Below are 17,834 nucleotides of genomic sequence, written 5' to 3'. Positions count from 1 at the left end.
ACAGAGTTTTGTTTCACTCATTAGCTTTCACTAGTGCATTTAATGTGTGGTCCAAGACAATTGCTCTTCATCTCATGTGGCCCAGAGATGCCAAAAGGGTGGACATCTTTGCTATAGATGAAGATGATCAAAATCTCATCCAGAAAGCTTTTATTGAGCATGTGACCCTTAAGAAGGACAATTTACTTCTGAATGACAATGAATCAGCTTCATTTTATCCACTGGCAGACACACACTCACACACACTCACACACATATACATGTATGCACATGCACAATATTTTAGCTTTGAATGATACACTCTCTCATGATTTCACTTTGTCTTATGATTTGTTAGTGCCACGTCGTATGTGATTCTTGTAAATTCCATGAGTTTTATTTAAACCACTGATTAATTTGTTTTGTTTCATCTCAACTATTTATTTTTATTTTTTAGAGAGAGAGAGAGAGAGAATTGGCGCACCAGGGCTTCACCCACTGCAATTGAACTGTAGAAGCTTGCATCATCTAGTGGGCATGTGCAATCTTGTTCTTGCCTCACCTTTGTGCAATTGGCAAAGGTGGGATCTGGAGACTCCAACATGGGTCATTAGGCTTTATAGACAACTGTCTTAACCACTAAGCCATCTCTCCAGCCATCAACCAATTTTTTTTGGTTGGTTTTGTGTATTTTTTTATCAAGATATATTCTCACTCTACTTCAGGCTAACCAGAAATTCACTATGTCTCAGGGTGGCTTTGAGGTCATGGTGATTCTCTTACCTCTGTCTCCCGGGTGCTAGGATTTTTAAGACAAGACTTCAAACTCATGACTGTCCTGCCTCAACCTCCTAAGTTTTGAGATCAGACAGCTGTCACTGCACCTAGCTTACATGAAGAAATTTAAAACACCAGAGTCAATAAACTTTCTGCAGACTCACAGTCAGTCAGAAGGAAGGAACTGAAATGTGGTAATTTCCCTACAGAAGCCCTGCGCTTGGATGCAGCAAGGTGGTGATGAGTAACCACAGTGCAAATCAGCAGGACAGAAAATGTCTGTATTTGCTCTTGAACATTAATGTATCATGAATGCATCTATAAACTGTCCAAGACAAAATGAATTGTAATATAATGTAATAAATTATAAAAAGTACTTCATCTTGAGGTACTAAGATTTTAAAGACCAGAATATGAAAATAAGCATGGTTTATGACCCAGAGTTCAATGTTCTTAGAATTCTCTGCACTTTTTCTAAACCTCCAGAATTTTCTTATTTTCAGTATCCTTATATGATTAGGTTATACTGATGCCTCTGAGCATTGAAAATCTTGGTTTGTCATTTGTAATCCTGGCTCTAGAGAAGCTTTCTCTACCCTCATTTGTACCACGATGACAAAATATCACAGAATGATTAACTTTATCAACAGAACTTTATTTTCAAACAGTTTTGTGGTCTGGAGGTTGAAAATCAGGATGTCAGCACAGTGAGGGTCTTGAAGAGTCTCTTCCAGAATGCAGAGGTATGTCTGGCTCTGTGCTCCTGCACTGACAGGAGAGGTAGAGGCTCCTTATAAAGCCCCACTCCCATCCCGTAATTATGACTCTTTACCTGGAATTATCTCTTAACACTCTATAAATATAGTTACATAATGTTAGGGCTTTATCAAATAAATTTGGGTTATATAACTTAATTAATAGCATTTTTATATGTTTCTATATTTCTTCTCTCTTAGAATGAATCTGGTTACTTGCCAGGAATGATTATAGTTATATTACCTTTGTATACCTAGTTCTAACCACAAAGTGCTGGTTGAGTGAATAAAAGTATGACATTGTTTTGTAGTCCTTTCACAAAGTTTTAGCTGCAAATACCATAATTAGAAGAAGTATAGCAGACCTAAGCAGATAGCTAGGGCTTTGCTGAATGTAATTACAAAAAGAAAAAAAAAAAACAAGCTTTACACACATTTAGCTGCTAAAATGTATGGAATTTTCTTCAAAGTCCTCAATAAGGTGGACCATTTGCACAGTAAAGCTAAACATTGATAACAGCCACAGCAGGGCCAAGTAGCAGGTATTCTGTCTGCTCAGGTGAATAACTCACCAGATCAGATGATAAACTTATAAAAAAAAATGAAGCAATTTCTTAAGAATATGGTAAACAGTCTAGTGAATGATATAAAATAAATGGTCATATAATATAGATCATATACTCACTAATCATTTCAAGTTAAGTATAAAATGACTACAATTAAGTAAGTACAGAATTTTACTCCAAAAGCAAGCATATAACAAAAGTTTGAGAATGGCAAAGCACCTCAAGTGGTGTTCCTTACAGAAGTGTTTCCGGCAGTACACAAAAACTTCATACTATTTTAAAGTCTGCTGAAGGTATTCAAACGCACAAGGTGCTCTCAGAATAACCTTCCATTCAAAGCAGAGCATTTATTCTCATGGGGTTTCCTACAATGAATATTAACATACATGATTGCATATGAGGGGAATGGAAAATGAAGGCATGTAGCAAACATTCCAATTAATAAGCAAAGTAGGCCTTTTTCAGTTCCTTTGAACATACAGGTTTTTCAAATTCATCACACAATGGAACAGTTTCTTTTTTAATTTTTTAAAATTTGAGAACTTTGTTCTCAATGTAATCAGCACTCCTCAGTGTAATCCTTGATCCAATTTTAAAGTTTAAAATTTAAATAAAAATACATTAATCTTATTCAAAAATGATATTCACAATGTTGAACAATAAGCAGTCAACCTATAGGCATAGACACTACAGAATGTGATTCAACAATAGAGATGGCCTTTGGTATTGCTGAGGAAGGGCTCCAGGGCCAAGAACAACAGATCGCAGGTGCCCTTTAGGTAAGCTAGAAGAGCATTGGCATATGCACTATGCACATCTCCACATTCCATATTAATTAAAAATAATCTCTAGATTACTATAAAACCTAAGACAATATAAAGGTTGTGTAAATAGTTGCTATAACATGTTTTTATGAAATAATGACAAAAGTCTGTATGTGATATACAGCTATATTTTTAAAGATTTGTTTGTGAGTAGAGGGAGTGAGATAGATAGGCAGGTAGATAGATAGATAGATAGATAGATAGATAGATAGATAGATAGATAGATAGATAGATAGATAGATGATAGACAGATAGATAGATAGATAGATAGATAGATAGATAGATAGATAGATAGATAGATAGATGATAGATAGATAGACAGACAGACAGAGACAGAGAGAGGTTAGGTGCACCAGGTCCTGTTGTCACTGCAAACAAGTTCCAGACACTTGTACCACTGTGTGCATTTGGCTTCATGTGGGAATTATGGACTGAGGAATTGAACTGTGGCCAGCAGGTTTTCCAAGCCAGTGCCTGTAACTGCTGAGCAATCTCCCAGGACCCCAGATACATATATTTTTTAAATGTTTTCCATGTGGCTTCATTTCACTCTGTGGATGTAGAACCCATGGTGGATACAGAACTGGAGCTGCGTCATCAGTTCTAGCTTGTTATCAGCCCTGACTTTACTTTCAATAGCCAGACATCTCATGACTGTGGGGGACACATGATCTTTACGACATGCAACATGAAATACACACAAACACGAACTTGAACTCTACTTCATGGAGACGGAAGGTGGAATATTTCACAGTGACTGAAATCCACAAGCTTATTGGCAACCGTTGACTTTCATGTTGAGGTTTGACTAAAATAAATGGACTTGAGAATATCTAATTCACACGACCACATCTCAATGACCCAGGGTACTCAGGAGGCTTTAAAATCAGTATAGGTGAACTTTGCTGTATTTCTCCTTAAGGAAAAATGTAAAAACAGCGAGGTACTGAGTTTCTGTTCAAGAGTTTGCTGTTGGTTATTTTCCTGAGATGTAAAAGACCACAAGAAAAAAGCACCAGGTCTAGGTTGTGCAATGAGGCATCAGCCACTAATAATTTGGTCCTTTTCTGAATGGATCTCTTCCAACAAGGAGACTAAAGCACAGCGAGGGATCACAGATGCCAGGGGGGCCTGGCTGCCCTTGAATTCCTGGTTTTCCATGATCTCCATCTTTGCCCGGGGCACCTGGATCTCCTCGGCGACCTTCTTTGCTTATTCCTGGAGGGCCCTCCGGACCTATGTAAGACATTACAAATGTGTGAGTAGAGCATTTTGGTCTTTGATGGTGACATAGCTGTTTCTGTGAGTAATTTGAACTGAGAAAAATCCTCTTGAACATTTTATGTATTTGCATTAATTTTCTTGGCAATTACACATGATTTCCCCTTTTCAAAGAACCATGAAAAATTACGTTTTGCATAAACAGGGCTGGGGAGTGAGGAAAGTGCTTGCCTCACAAACATGAGGTTCTGAGTTTGGGTCCCAGAACACATGTCAAATGCCAGGCATGGTGGTATATGGCTGTTATCTCAGAGCTGGCAAGGGAGAGCCAGGGACACCACTCAGCTTCGTCTCCAATCAGTCTAGCCAGATCAACCAACTATAGTTTGAAAAAGAAACCCTGTCTCAAAAAGTAAGGTGGAAAGCTAGTGAGAAATATGCCCATTGTTGCCCTCTGGCCTCCATTTGCACACACACAAACACATGTATGAGCAATTACACAAACACTGAGATACATGCACATATGAGCATGCAGACACACATGTGAGTACCATACACACATATGCTCATGACAAAAATCCATACAAGTTTTGCATAAACAGGCCAAGCTTAGTAGTATGTCAATAAAGCTACTGATTAAGACACTGAGCTAATATATTGATACATCTAGTGAATTATCTAAACTTTACTCTTCCTTTCAGCCTGCATTTTCCAATATCATTTTTAATTAGCAGGTAATATATAGGTGGAACAAAGCTCTGGTAAAGTCATTACATGGTTTATACAGTTAAAAAAAAAAAAAAAAACAACTACTCACACCACCCATAATTGTAGATTCCAGATCTAAATACACATTCATTGCTATAGTATAACAGACATTAGAGCAATAATTTGTCAACCACAGCATGGTTCATTCAATTGACAAACTCAAGGAAATGCAAGTCAACTTAGGACAACTGGCTTTTTAAAGTTGATGGCTCAAAACAGAAACAGGAGAGATGGCTCTGTAGTAAAGGCACTTGCCTGCAAAGCTTAAGGACCAGGGTTTGATTCCCTGGTACCTATATAAAGTCAGATGCACAAGGTGATGCATGCATATGTAGTTCTTTTTCAGTGGCTAAAGGCCCTATCATGCCTATTCTCCTTCTCCTTCTCTTTTTTCCCTCACTCTTCCCTCTCTTTTTCTTTCTAAAATATATGTAATAAGATATATTTTAAAAACAAAATATGCAGATTTTGGACAGAGCAGACAATTTGGGGTGGTTGATACTGCTCTCTACTTTCTGCTGAAACTAAGGATAAAATTTTAACACTTAATCATGGTTATAGGTATTGCTTACATGTTTTAGATAAACAATATTAAATTACTTTGATCCACTTCCACACCTTCTGAGTTACCAAACATAACAGCATAATCAAAACAACCACGTCATGCGCATTAAGTTAGTTAATCTTCCAATAATGTCAAGACACAAAAGTCATCAATTTACAGACACAGTCAGCAGAGGTCACCAGAGAGCCATTTCAGCTTCACTCTGCTTCCTGAGAACTGTGAAGATTAGACAGTGTTTTGTACTAGATAGGCAGAAGTGACTAAAAGCACCCAGACTTTTAAGGGTTTTATATTAGACAAAGTGGTGAGTATAGGATAATTCTAAATAATTCATGAACATAAGGTCAAATGTGGAAAATTCTAGTAGCAAAATCTCAATTTTCAACTGTGGATCACTTAAGAAAGGAAATATCAGCTTCAAATTATTTAATATATAGATTTTAAGATTTATGATTTTTTTCTTAAAGTAAAATGGGAATCAAGCCAGGTACCATGGCACATGCCCATAGTCCCCTGTACTCAGAAGGAGACAGGAGTATCATGAGAGTTCAGGCCAGTCTGAGCAGCTTGGCAAGACAGTCCAGTTCTTACCTGGGGGACCAGGAGGACCTTGTTCTCCAGGGTACCCAAACCCTTGGCTCCCCTTTTCTCCATTTCTTCCTGGCTGACCTGCAGAGTGGCAAATGTGTTGAAAGTTATTTTCATGTAAAATCACTGCCTTCTACAAGTTTCTCTTAAAGTTGTTAATATATATATTGGAACAAAAAATAAATCTACCTAACAATTTCTCCATGTATTTTTATTACTAGTGTAAAGCATATTTTTTGAGGGAAAACATTCTGAATGCATCAGTGATGTGGATAAAAGATTTAATGTGAATTACATATTGAAGAAAGATATTATATATGTATATATACATATATATTTAGTCTTGTGTGAGAGTTGTCTATTGTTCATATAGTATTAAATAAAAAAGGGAAGATTTGTCAATAAGCACTTCTTATAAAATTTCAAAGGCAGCAAAAAAAAGTGAATTATGAGTTAATTTAAAGCTTGATTCCAAAACATTATTTTTCTGTAATAGAACAATATTTTGAAAAAGTTAACAAAGCAGAAATTACCAAAGTTAAAATAAAAGAAATATGCCCATGTTTTTCTCTTTAAAGACCTGATAAAATCTCTAAATGTACTGCCAACATTTATAGCTTCATATGTTAACAGTTTTAACCTATTCATCAAATAGTTTTAAATTTAGTCATCAAGTCGTTGAACGGCCTAAGGATGTTTATTTTAAAGTCCCTCATTTATTCATTTGCTTATGAAAACAAGTTGAGTACCTTTTAATCCTCTAGCACCAGGGTGTCCTGGAGTACCCATTAATCCAGGAACACCATCTCTTCCTGGCAAACCAGGAGACCCTCTGGGACCTTCAGGGCCAGTCGGACCAGGTGGCCCAGGAAGACCAGGGGGACCATGAAGAGACTGGCAGTGATCACAGGTCTGAATTCTTCCACTCTGAAGCAAAACTGGTAGCTGGGCTTAATGAAAAAGGAACTCCCATTATTTATATAATGCTTTGGAACTAAAATATTCCTAATAATTTAAAACTTTACCCCCCACCTATGGAAAATGAATTTTATTTCTATGATTTAATTTTAGAAATAACCACTGCTGTCTGTAATAATTTTATTCCAGCACTTGCTTAAAATAGAATGAAAAGGTAAAAGTGGTTCCAAAAGCAATTAGTCAATTAAATATATATTTATATATGTATATATATCCACATTCGTCAATTAAGCGATCATGAATTATGTTATAAAACTAATTGAATGGCAAAATGATTTATTAATATTACAAATACAATATAACATTCTATTTTTAAAAAATACTAATAATGAAAAATCAATATAGGCTCATGAGTTTTCTTTTTTAAATATTTTTTATTTATTCACTTAGAGAAAGAAAGAATGCATATGGGCATGCCAGGACCTCCTGCAACTGCAAAGAAACTCTACATGCATGCACCCTTTGTGTATCTGGCTTTAGGAGGGTACTGAGGAATCAAACCCAGGTCATTAGGCTTTGTAGGCAAATACCAGCTGAGCCATAGCTTCAACCTCTCATGTATTTTCTCATCTATATCTTCTACAGCTCTACCAAAAATATGTATTACTTTTATATTGTGAAAGAAGATATTTAAAAATGTTCAGGTATAGCAAGATGGGTCAGTGGTTAAAGGCCCTTGCTTGTGAAGCCTGACAGCCCAAGTTCAATTTCCCTGTACCCATGTAAAGCAAGACGCACAAAGTGATGCATGTATCTGGAGTTTGTGGTAGCAAGAGGCCCTGCTGTACCCATGCTCTCCCCCCATCTCTCTCCTACTTGCAAATAAATAAATTAATTAATAAAAATATGTTCAAAAAACATTATACACAAGGGTAAAAATGTCATAATGCCACCCATTATCCTGTACAATTAAAATATGCTAATAAAAAGAGAAATAACTATGTTTAATACTTACTTCTTAATACATCAGTGCAAACTTGTCGAATAAACTGTTCTGAAAATTCTCTCCCCTGCATCAAATTATTAAGTTATAACATATGTCCAAAAAATATAAAAACATTTATAAAAATATATTAACAGTGAAAACATTTGATACACACAGGCTTTCCATCCAATCCTGGAGGTCCCTGAGGACCTGTTTCCCCAGGCTGTCCCCTGGGACCTAAAGGGCCCATCAAGCCATCCAGCCCAGCTTCTCCTTTTGGTCCAGGGGCACCTCTGACACCAGGCTCTCCTTTGTCACCTGTCTAAAGCAAAATACATCTTTGAATGTTCTTTTAAATGTTTCAGAGCTTATAACTGCATCATGAAAGTCCTTAAGGATATGAATACATTTACATATACAAATTGTATAGGAAATAACTGAAAATACCATAATTGGCCAGAAAGACAGTTTCATATATTCTAAATTATCATTTACCCATACATTCAACTAGCCAGCTCTATATCCACTATCTACTCACTATATACTTTGAAAGCCATACATACAATGCTAGAGATATAGCAAAGGCTTTACAAATCCTGCTCCCAAAGAGTTTGTATTCTAACAGGATATACACATACAAAAAAAGAAAAAGAGATACGTATGGTGTGCATGCACGTGTATGTACATGTTACAGGTATGTGGATGTGACTGTATATGTGTGCTCTTGCATGTGAAGGCCAGAGGCTAACACGAGGTATGTGTTCCTCAAATGTTCTCCATATACTTTACTGTGGCAATGTCTTTCACTTGAACCCAAATCTCACCAACTTTCATCTGGCTAGCCAGCTTGCCCCAGATTCCCCTTCTCTTGAGTGCTAGAATTACATATATGCACTCACCTAGCAATTACATGGGTCCTAGAAACTGAAAATTTGTTCTCCCCATTTCATGGCAAGCACTTTACTGATTGAGCTATCTCTTCAGCCCCACAATATTTTTTTTGGAAAAATATATAGCGGGCTGGAGAGATTGCTTAGTGGTTAAGGCACTTGCCTGCAAGGATACAGGACCTAGGTTCAATTCCCCAGGCCCCATGTACACCACAAGCACAAACTGGTACATGTGCCTGGAGTTCGTTTTCAGTGTCTAGAGGCCCTGGCACACCCATATTTTCCCTCTCTCTCTCTCTCTCTCTCTCTCTCTCTCTCTCTCTCTCTCTCTCTCTGCCTCCCTCCCTCTTTGTTTCTTTCTCTCAAATAAATAAATAATTAAATAAAAATTTTTTAAAATGAGCCCTTAAAAAGTATACAGAAAATATATGGTTCTCAGTAAAAAACAATCAATTAGTTTTGATAAATGCATGATTAAATTCAATATACATGTTTATTTTTGAAAATTACAAAATACTAACTTCTGTTGAGAAACCATGAAGGATATTTTCTGCTTATAACATCAAAAGCTAGATCTAAATATTACCTAGAAGCCAAGCAAGAATAATTGAACAAAAGGGGTATCATATTTGAAGAAACATACCTCTCCTTTTGTGCCATGATGGCCTTGAATTCCCTTTGAAAACAGAAAACAAACCATCCTAATGTGCAAACTGCAGTACTAGCAACATGGTGAACACCATTCACTACAAACTTAATAAAATCTTAATTTCAGTTTTAAAATGTAGATAGAATTATTGTCAACAATACACACATAAGAAACTTTTTGTATTTTAGAGGCTAGTAGCTCTAAATGTATATCTGGATAATATAAAAAATTAATTACATAACTATTTCATCACCAGATACCAGTGTTTTAATATGTTTCAAGCCAAATCATATGGATTAGAGTGGATTATACTGAAGAAAACATACATCACATACAATACAATTTTAAAAAATGAAATGCAAACCAGATTAAATCTAAGGAACACTTTCTATACTACTATATGAGAATGATGAGTAGTTTATTTTCCCAACTTCATGCTTTTAGAATTAAGTTAATGGAGTACTATTGATCAAAGATAAGATAAAACATAGACATATACCACTAAAAATGATGAGTTAGAGGGAACTATCTGCTGTTGGTAACTGAGAGACTTAAGAAGCAGTATTATATAAAGTGTGATATCTTTCCCCAGTAACACAGACACTTGGGGACCTTATAGAGTGATTGATCATTAAAATAGCTAGAAACATCTAGATAGCTCTATTAACTTCTTTCCCCCTGGTCTTTCATATATGCAAAACAATGATATGTTACAGATAATAACTCTTAAGGAAGGCAACACAAATTTCTACTTTTGCAATTCATCATGTACTGATATTTTAAATCTGCACAATATCTGTTCAGGAAAAGGGGTATAACACTCACATATATAGCTAGGGTTTTATAATTCAACTTTAACAACTGGTTTTTCTGTAACTCAGTATGAAATCTAATGCATAACAACAGTTCATGTGAAAAGTTTGACTTTGTTTTGATTCATTTTCTGAATTTTAAAGTTCAAATTAAGCAAATATAAAGCAAAACAGGTAAACCCAGGTTGTCTCAAAGTAAATTATGATATTAAAATAAATATGACATGAAAATACAAAATATTTAGTTTTATATAAAACTAAAAATATGGTTAGGTATTACTAAGCCAGCACCCTAAACTCAGCAATGCTCCCAAATCTGAACATTTTTAGTCCCAACATGATGGCACAAGTGGGAAATTCCATACCTGATACACATTTGACTTAGTTGTGTGCACAAAATTATTACATATATTTGATAGAATCTACCAATGAATTTCCCATTTAGACCTGGATTATGTCCTCAAGATACCCATGATATATATGAAAATGTCCAGGAAACTCTGAAGTCTGGTATTTATTTACAACAGGATTGTCAACATATAGTGAGCAAAACCAGCTCTAAGACTGACTACAAGTACTGAGGTTTGTTTCTAAGAAATGCAGAGACAATTCCCACCAGACATAATACTCTAACTGGAGCCTATCTGAAAGAACGATAAAGTTATTCTCAAAAATGGAAAATGAATTAGAAATAAAACTTAAAACAGCTGTTATCCAAGATTTCATTAAGATGATGGTGTAAAAAGAAACAATCATGAAACATGAGCCAAAATATCACATACATGAAATGCCTGGTAAGATGATGCATAACAGTCGTATTAGGTAAGGCGACAGGCAAGACTAGTGTTAGGTAAGGTGACAGGTAACAGTACTGTTTGGTAAGGGGACAGTTAATAGTAGTGTTTAGTAAGGTGACAGGTAACAGTAGTGCTTGGTAAGATGACAGGTAACAACGAGCTTTGGATGACATTCAGCAGAGTACACTATCTGCATCAGCTTCTGGCAGTGGGAAATGTGGCTTCCAACACATGCAGCTCTAAAGGTTTCTAGAGACATCAAATCCTATCTTAGAAAATTTCTTTTCTTTCCTTGAGAAATGAGAAAAAGACTGTTAAAAGGATCTTAGAGGAAGAGTTATCCACAAGCCAGTGAGCCAGCTCTGCCTGATCTCAAATTCCAAAGGACTCAGCCTTCTGTTTACAGTTATTTTATCATTGAATGTCTAAAGAGAAAATATTTTATGAGAAAAGCTACTTATAGTTACCCTGTAATTAATTTAAGGAAACTGACCTGTCAGGGAAAATTGGCTATATCATCCATTAGTCATTGAGACAAGGAGCACAGAAAATTGAAACACATTTATTTTGCTGAACTAGAGGCAAACAATTCATTTCTCCTCTCAGTCTCTTCTGCTCCTATAATTAGCTTGTAAATTTTCAACTCCTTAATATGTGGTACTTACCCCCCCCCCCAGTACAGACAGCATTGGTGTCTTATGCTTTCAATCACCCTGTTGCATGGGTTCACACAGTGCTCCATATGGGGGACTCAGAGACACCTGACAGTGGATCCATTGGCACCTAGTTTTACATCCCTAGCCAAGATACTGGCTCCTTCCCCCACCCAATTTCACAGCAGGAGTTTTACATCATGGGAGGACTCACACAGACAGCCTTGCCCTTCCAGCTTACTCCAACCTGAAACAAAGCTCAGTATTTTGAATCTGGAGGTTTTGCAGCAGCAAACATGCTGTATGAACATTAACTACTGTCTTTAAACCCTGGCTAAACTTACATGACACACGGAAATCTCACTGACATATTATAGGATGAGAACAGTTCAGTAAGAAGAAAAGCAAACAAACTTATAAGGATCTGCTTCACAACACAGTTTCTCAGAATAGAATGTTAGTAAATCTCTAGAGCAGCAAGTTACATCTGTGGACAAACTAGAGAGAAACTGGTAAATTTTTCACTGTCTGCATCCTCCAGCAGTTATACAATAAGGAACTCAAGTGTAAGTGGCAAACAGGTAGGTGCTGACATGATGTAGCTAGCTGCATTTGGCCAATAACTCTTCCAAGAAATAGGTGAAATTTTAGGCTTTTGGCATTTACTAGGTTGGCCAGAAGACAACATTGCCATCCATTAGTTACATTAGTCACTAATGTTAACAATGCTAGGAAATAAAAATAAAATACAAATAAAGGACAGCATTACCACTCACACCAAACACTGTCATCCTTGTCTGCTTAGGGCACCTAAACTTCATCCCACTCATCTGCATTGAAAAGTAACCATCTCCCGAAGTGGTCCAGTCATGTGGCTTATCATTCTACTTTTCACCAAAGGAAAGAATAAAAATACCTGTTTTCCTGTGATCCCTTGTCTCCCAGTTTCTCCCCTGAGGCCCTTGAACATGTAAGACATAGTATTGATTAATTAACAGACCTATGGTAAGATTATATAGAAATGCAAGTTATGTGCTTTATTCTCAACTCTTAAAAAAGGCATAAAGGCACTAATGAAATAAGCAAATTAAATGAGAGATGGGAAAGAGTCACTCAAAGAAAAGAGTGGAAGGAAAGTCACTGTAGTCTCAGAGCTAAATAGACAGAGACAAGCGGAAACTACTGACTTTTCACACACTAAGAAAAAAATCACTTAAATACTTTTAGAAACTGAAGATATTTTGCTGAGTCCATATTAAATGTGTGATGCTATATCTAGCATAAGATGTACACTTAAAATTTCAATAAGTTGTGTTAAATGTTGACTATCTTTACATTTTCTTTACATTTATTAAATATACTATGCTATATTGTAGTAAAAAGATCCAAATGAAGAGCTTTAAATCAGAATAAATAAGAAAAATATTCTTAAAACTCTGTCAACACATTGGTCCATTTAACAAATACTTTTTGATATCTATAGTTAAGACATTATGCCAAACTCTAAAGTGATACTTAAACCCTACACTGAGCAAGCAAATTAGGAACTCCTAAGAAGAAATACATCTACATAATATAATTAATGAAAGTTCTAATGACAGTTGTTTGGTGGTGCCAGAGTTTGTACACAGACCCTCCCACATATTGGGGAAGTACTCTATCACCAAGATATGACCTTGGACCTCTGTGCCATCAGGGGCCAAATTATTGACAAAAACTTAAATCACTCTTGCCTAGTGATTTAGTCACTGAGTTACATAAGTGAATTCCCAGTACTTCTTGGACAGTACCTATTTGCTGGCATTTAGGTATACTGAAATAAAGACATTATTATATGCCTTTAAGCTGCTTACTGTGTGATGGGAAATATATGTAATTAAATCAGTAATGAGGAACTGGTCTACTACAAGTAGAAAATGTCTAAATAAACATTGTGACTAGAGGGATGAGTGCCAGGTGGCAACTTAGAGAAAAGATAAGGGGGATCATAGTGGAGGAGGTATATGAGGCATGTCAAATAGCTCCTTTCAGCAGCTGAGCAAGAGCAGATACCAATGCATCAAGCAATAACACTAAAGAGAAAGATTCAGTCAGACCACAAGATGCCTTACGGGACAGTGATGAAAAACACAGCTAAAGGATCACTAAGCAGATGCATAGTTTATTTATTGCATGTTGGTAAATAGGCCAAGTTCACATACATTGAACAACTAGCTGGGAAAAGATAGCAAAAGACTAAATTTTAGGATGACCTCTAAGCTCTGTGTATGTGTGTGTTGAGGGGGTGGGGAACAACAAAAAACTAAAGTAGTTTATGAGGAAAGTTCTACTGAGGATATGTGTAACTGAATCAACATGAGACATCTAAATGTAATAAACACCAAGAAAGGCATTAGAATATATAGCCTAGAACTCCCAGATACTTAAATTTTATCATGCTTCTAATTTTAAGTTTAACTTAAAATAATTATAATAACTGAAGATTTTCCATAAAAATTTCTCATAAAGAAATTAATTTTCCAAGCCACATGAAAACCTTTTATTTAGTAAATGAAAGACCCCTTACATGAGTGCATAAAGCTCCCTTAAGGTATGAATCAAAAATTCCAGTGCCGGACTGGAGAGATGGCTAAGTGGTTAAGCACTTGCCTGTGAAGCCTAAGGACCCTGGTTCAAGGCTCGATTCCCCAGGACCCATGTTAGCCAGATGCACAAGGGGGTGCATGCATCTGGAGTTCATTTGCAGTGGCTGGAGGCCCTGGCGTGCCCATGTTTCTGTCTGTTGCTCTCAAATAAATAAATTTTAAAAATTCCAGTGCCGGGGATAAGATAACTCCCAGTGAGTTGTTAGTCACACAGGCCACAGAGGCCCATAAAACAATATTTGCTATTTCCATTGCTCTGCACTGACCACGAAAACTATATGGTATCCCTCTTGATAAAGACACCACATGTTTTTGTTGCAGTACTTAAAGAAACCAAACTGGGACTGAGCTGAAAGCTTCCTTCCAGCCGTCTCTCTTTCTTTATACAAGAAGGTGCTATGCAAGCTAGCAGGAAAGAAAAGTACTCAACAATTCTGCTCAGCTGTGAAGCTGTGAACTTCACAAGGGATCTGCAAGAAAGGATACATCCACTGGTGCAACAGTGGCATGAAAGTTATGGGAGTAACCAACTTGTCTCTGTTTGGATTTGAGGCCCACTTCACAGGAGGATAATCATGCCTGGTACTTTAAATCTGCCCCAAAGCCTACATCTATGGGCATAGAATCTGGGGTGGGTGGGTACCTAAAACTGTGTGGCAATGCTACTCAGACAGCAAGTCAGACTGCCTTCTAAATACCTATGTTTGTTCTCATAGGTTGGTACAGCTCATAATAGCCTTGGTTCACAGAAGTTTCTTTCGGCAAAGGGCCAAGGTTAATGGGAATGGGAACAGCACAGTTATAGGAATAAGTGACTATGTGAGCTCAGCTCTAAACATAACTTGTTTTGAGACATTCAGTTATTTATGGCAATGACATGGTAAAATATCTTGAAGTTAGATTTGGTATTGTCTGAGAAAGAAAACAGGAGAAAGATAGGGCTAAAATTAGATATGATAGTATGGGAAGAAATTTAAAAAGAAATATAAAATTTTGAAAGACCAAAGCCTTGATTTTATTTATTTAATGTTTTAAAAATCTGTTAGTTGGGCTGGAGAGATGGCTTAGCGGTTAGGCGCTTGCCTGTGAAGCCTAAGGACCCCGGTTCGAGGCTTGGTTCCCCAGGTCCCACATTAGCCAGATGCACAAGGGGGCGCACGCATCTGGAGTTCGTTTGCAGAGGCTGGAGGCCCTAGCGCGCCCATTCTCTCTCTCTCCCTCTATCTGTCTTTCTCTCTGTGTCTGTCGCTCTCAAATAAAATAAATAAATAAAAATTAAAAAAAAGTTAAAAAAATCTGTTAGTTATTTATTATTTTCAAAGAGGGAGGGAAGGAGAGAGAGAAAGAGAAAATATAAGGATATCAAGACCAATTGCCACTACACATGAAGTCTGGACACATGGCACCACTTTGTGCATCTGGCTTTGCATGGGGAATTGAACCTGGGCTGGTAAGCTTTGCAAACAAGCACTTTAAACACTGAGCCATCTGCCCAGCCCCAAAGTCCTAATTTCATTGCTAAGCCAGAACAGCAAACAAAATAGCACACCTGAGCGCCCTTTTCACCGCGATCTCCTTTGTTCCCCTGCGAAAGAAACAGACATTTATTATAAGGTAGAATATTTTGCATCCTTTCAAATCAACATATTTAAACTCAGCAAGAAAAGACATCATGCCAACTCTACAAGTACCTATGTGTACAGAAGCTGTCTCCTAACCCAATATTTGGGAAGATTTTAAGACTATATATCACATGTCGAGGTGACATATTCAAAGACCATTCTACATTCAAAAGAAAATTTTCCACAAGTTCCATTTTACCAAAGAGAACACTTCTCAGTGTGATCACAGTCTAAAGGTGAACAGAATGAGAAAATGAGGGTATATTTTGGTAAACATTGTTTCATAAAAGTCAAAATGATAATGTTCCATTAAGCTAATAGTATCCACAAGTTGGTGGGAAATAATGACAAACTAAGACACCATGCGTAAATGATATTTTAGAAAACATAGGCTTAAAATTGGCTTTTGAAGGAAAATTCATATTTCATAAATTTTATATTATTTCTCATTTATCAGGGAAACAAGAGACCTATCTAGGCCTCTGTCATTCAATTTCCTCACTTGTGCAGATGTAAAGCTTCTGATCTGAAAGGGCAATAGCCACGTTAAACAGTTTCCCATTACCTTTCTGCTTCGCCCTGCTATTTAATCTTGGAATTAAGTTTAGAAATTAGAACAAATATTGATCAGTTCTGTTGAGCCCAAACATGCACCACAACAGATTTACTTGGTATTCACTATAATGTTCAATTGCTGCTGTGAAGCCCGTCAAGTATGGGCCACAACCAATTAGAACAAAAATGTAAGTTCGCATTTCATGTAGCAATCACTAAGCAGACAGTACATGAGTTGTAGAAATGGCAGAAAGCAAGAGGGTCAAAGGGTCAGAGATTAAAGTTTGTAGCCTTTCCAAAATAAAAGCTACCCTATGTACTTTTAAATGTATGTGTTTGCAGTGGCATGGACTTTTTTGGTGTATGGTCATCAACTGTTACTAAATACCTATAAACAAACAATAGTGTTTATGCAAATTCAGCTCAGTGTTCCTTTTCTTGACAAAATGAAAGAAAATAGAGAGAACTCATACTGCTACACTAACTCAGCAAAATACTTTAAATGACTAGATAGGATTTGTATTTTAAGCCCCTTATAATAATTAAAAAATAAAATTTTTGGCTCATTTGGGCTAGCTGCCAAACACTCTGGCTTTATTTTATATTTTATTATATTATATTTTATTATAGCATCTACTTGTACTTTTATAATTTCTGATCAGCATTTGTCTTCCAAAATTTTAGCCTAGGAGACAAAACCCATGCTGGGTGTGATACTCCATTAGCATGCAGTGGATGCCACATGAATCCACCAAGTACATAAAGTGGGTTATTCTTACAGATATAAGCAGTCATAGCGTGATAACTTCACCAAAGGGAAACTTACCCACAACTGGCTGATTGAAGGTGACTTACAACTCCTAAGCAATGCATACCTTTTCCCCTTGGATCCCAGGTAAGCCCATGTATCCAGGTTCTCCTGGGAGACCCATGGCTCCTGGTTCACCCTGAGTAACACAAACGTTCCATCAAGACTACAGATAGACTTGGGAAAAATCACATTTTTATGTATGCAAAACATTTCAAACTTAAAATGCATAGCTAAAAATATTGAATTGTATTTACTTATTAAGTATTACAGAAAGTATGAAGAATGAAAATCTTGCTAATGTCCAGTTATTTCTCCTACTTGCCCCTATCTCTACCAACATTTTACATTTTAAAATTATATAAACATTTGGTATTTTATGACTTTATTAACCTAAAAGATAATCACAATACAAATAACATGGAAGGGCTAGAGAGATTGCTCAGTGGCTAAGGCA

At 36.5% G+C, this 17,834-nt stretch overlaps 1 protein-coding gene across 1 annotated transcript in view; it reads right to left on the bottom strand.

The window, feature by feature from the left end:
• Positions 1-3,325: 3,325 nt before the first annotated feature.
• Positions 3,326-17,834, bottom strand: part of Col21a1 (collagen type XXI alpha 1 chain) — a 148,548-nt gene continuing 134,039 nt past the window's right edge. Inside the window, exons 22-30 of the mRNA XM_045157586.1 lie at positions 17,445-17,516; positions 15,942-15,977; positions 12,664-12,708; positions 9,480-9,512; positions 8,122-8,268; positions 7,977-8,031; positions 6,793-6,993; positions 6,047-6,124; positions 3,326-4,137 (exon numbers count right to left, since the gene is read on the bottom strand). Coding sequence (XP_045013521.1) covers positions 3,950-4,137; positions 6,047-6,124; positions 6,793-6,993; positions 7,977-8,031; positions 8,122-8,268; positions 9,480-9,512; positions 12,664-12,708; positions 15,942-15,977; positions 17,445-17,516 — 855 coding nt within the window. The 3' untranslated portion in view covers positions 3,326-3,949. The remainder of the gene's footprint in view (positions 4,138-6,046; positions 6,125-6,792; positions 6,994-7,976; positions 8,032-8,121; positions 8,269-9,479; positions 9,513-12,663; positions 12,709-15,941; positions 15,978-17,444; positions 17,517-17,834) is intronic.

This window comes from Jaculus jaculus, chromosome 8 (genome assembly GCF_020740685.1).
Source record: "Jaculus jaculus isolate mJacJac1 chromosome 8, mJacJac1.mat.Y.cur, whole genome shotgun sequence".
Lineage (NCBI taxonomy): Eukaryota > Metazoa > Chordata > Mammalia > Rodentia > Dipodidae > Jaculus > Jaculus jaculus.
Note: the sequence above shows the minus strand (reverse complement) of the source record. Positions and strands in the feature narration are given on the sequence as shown.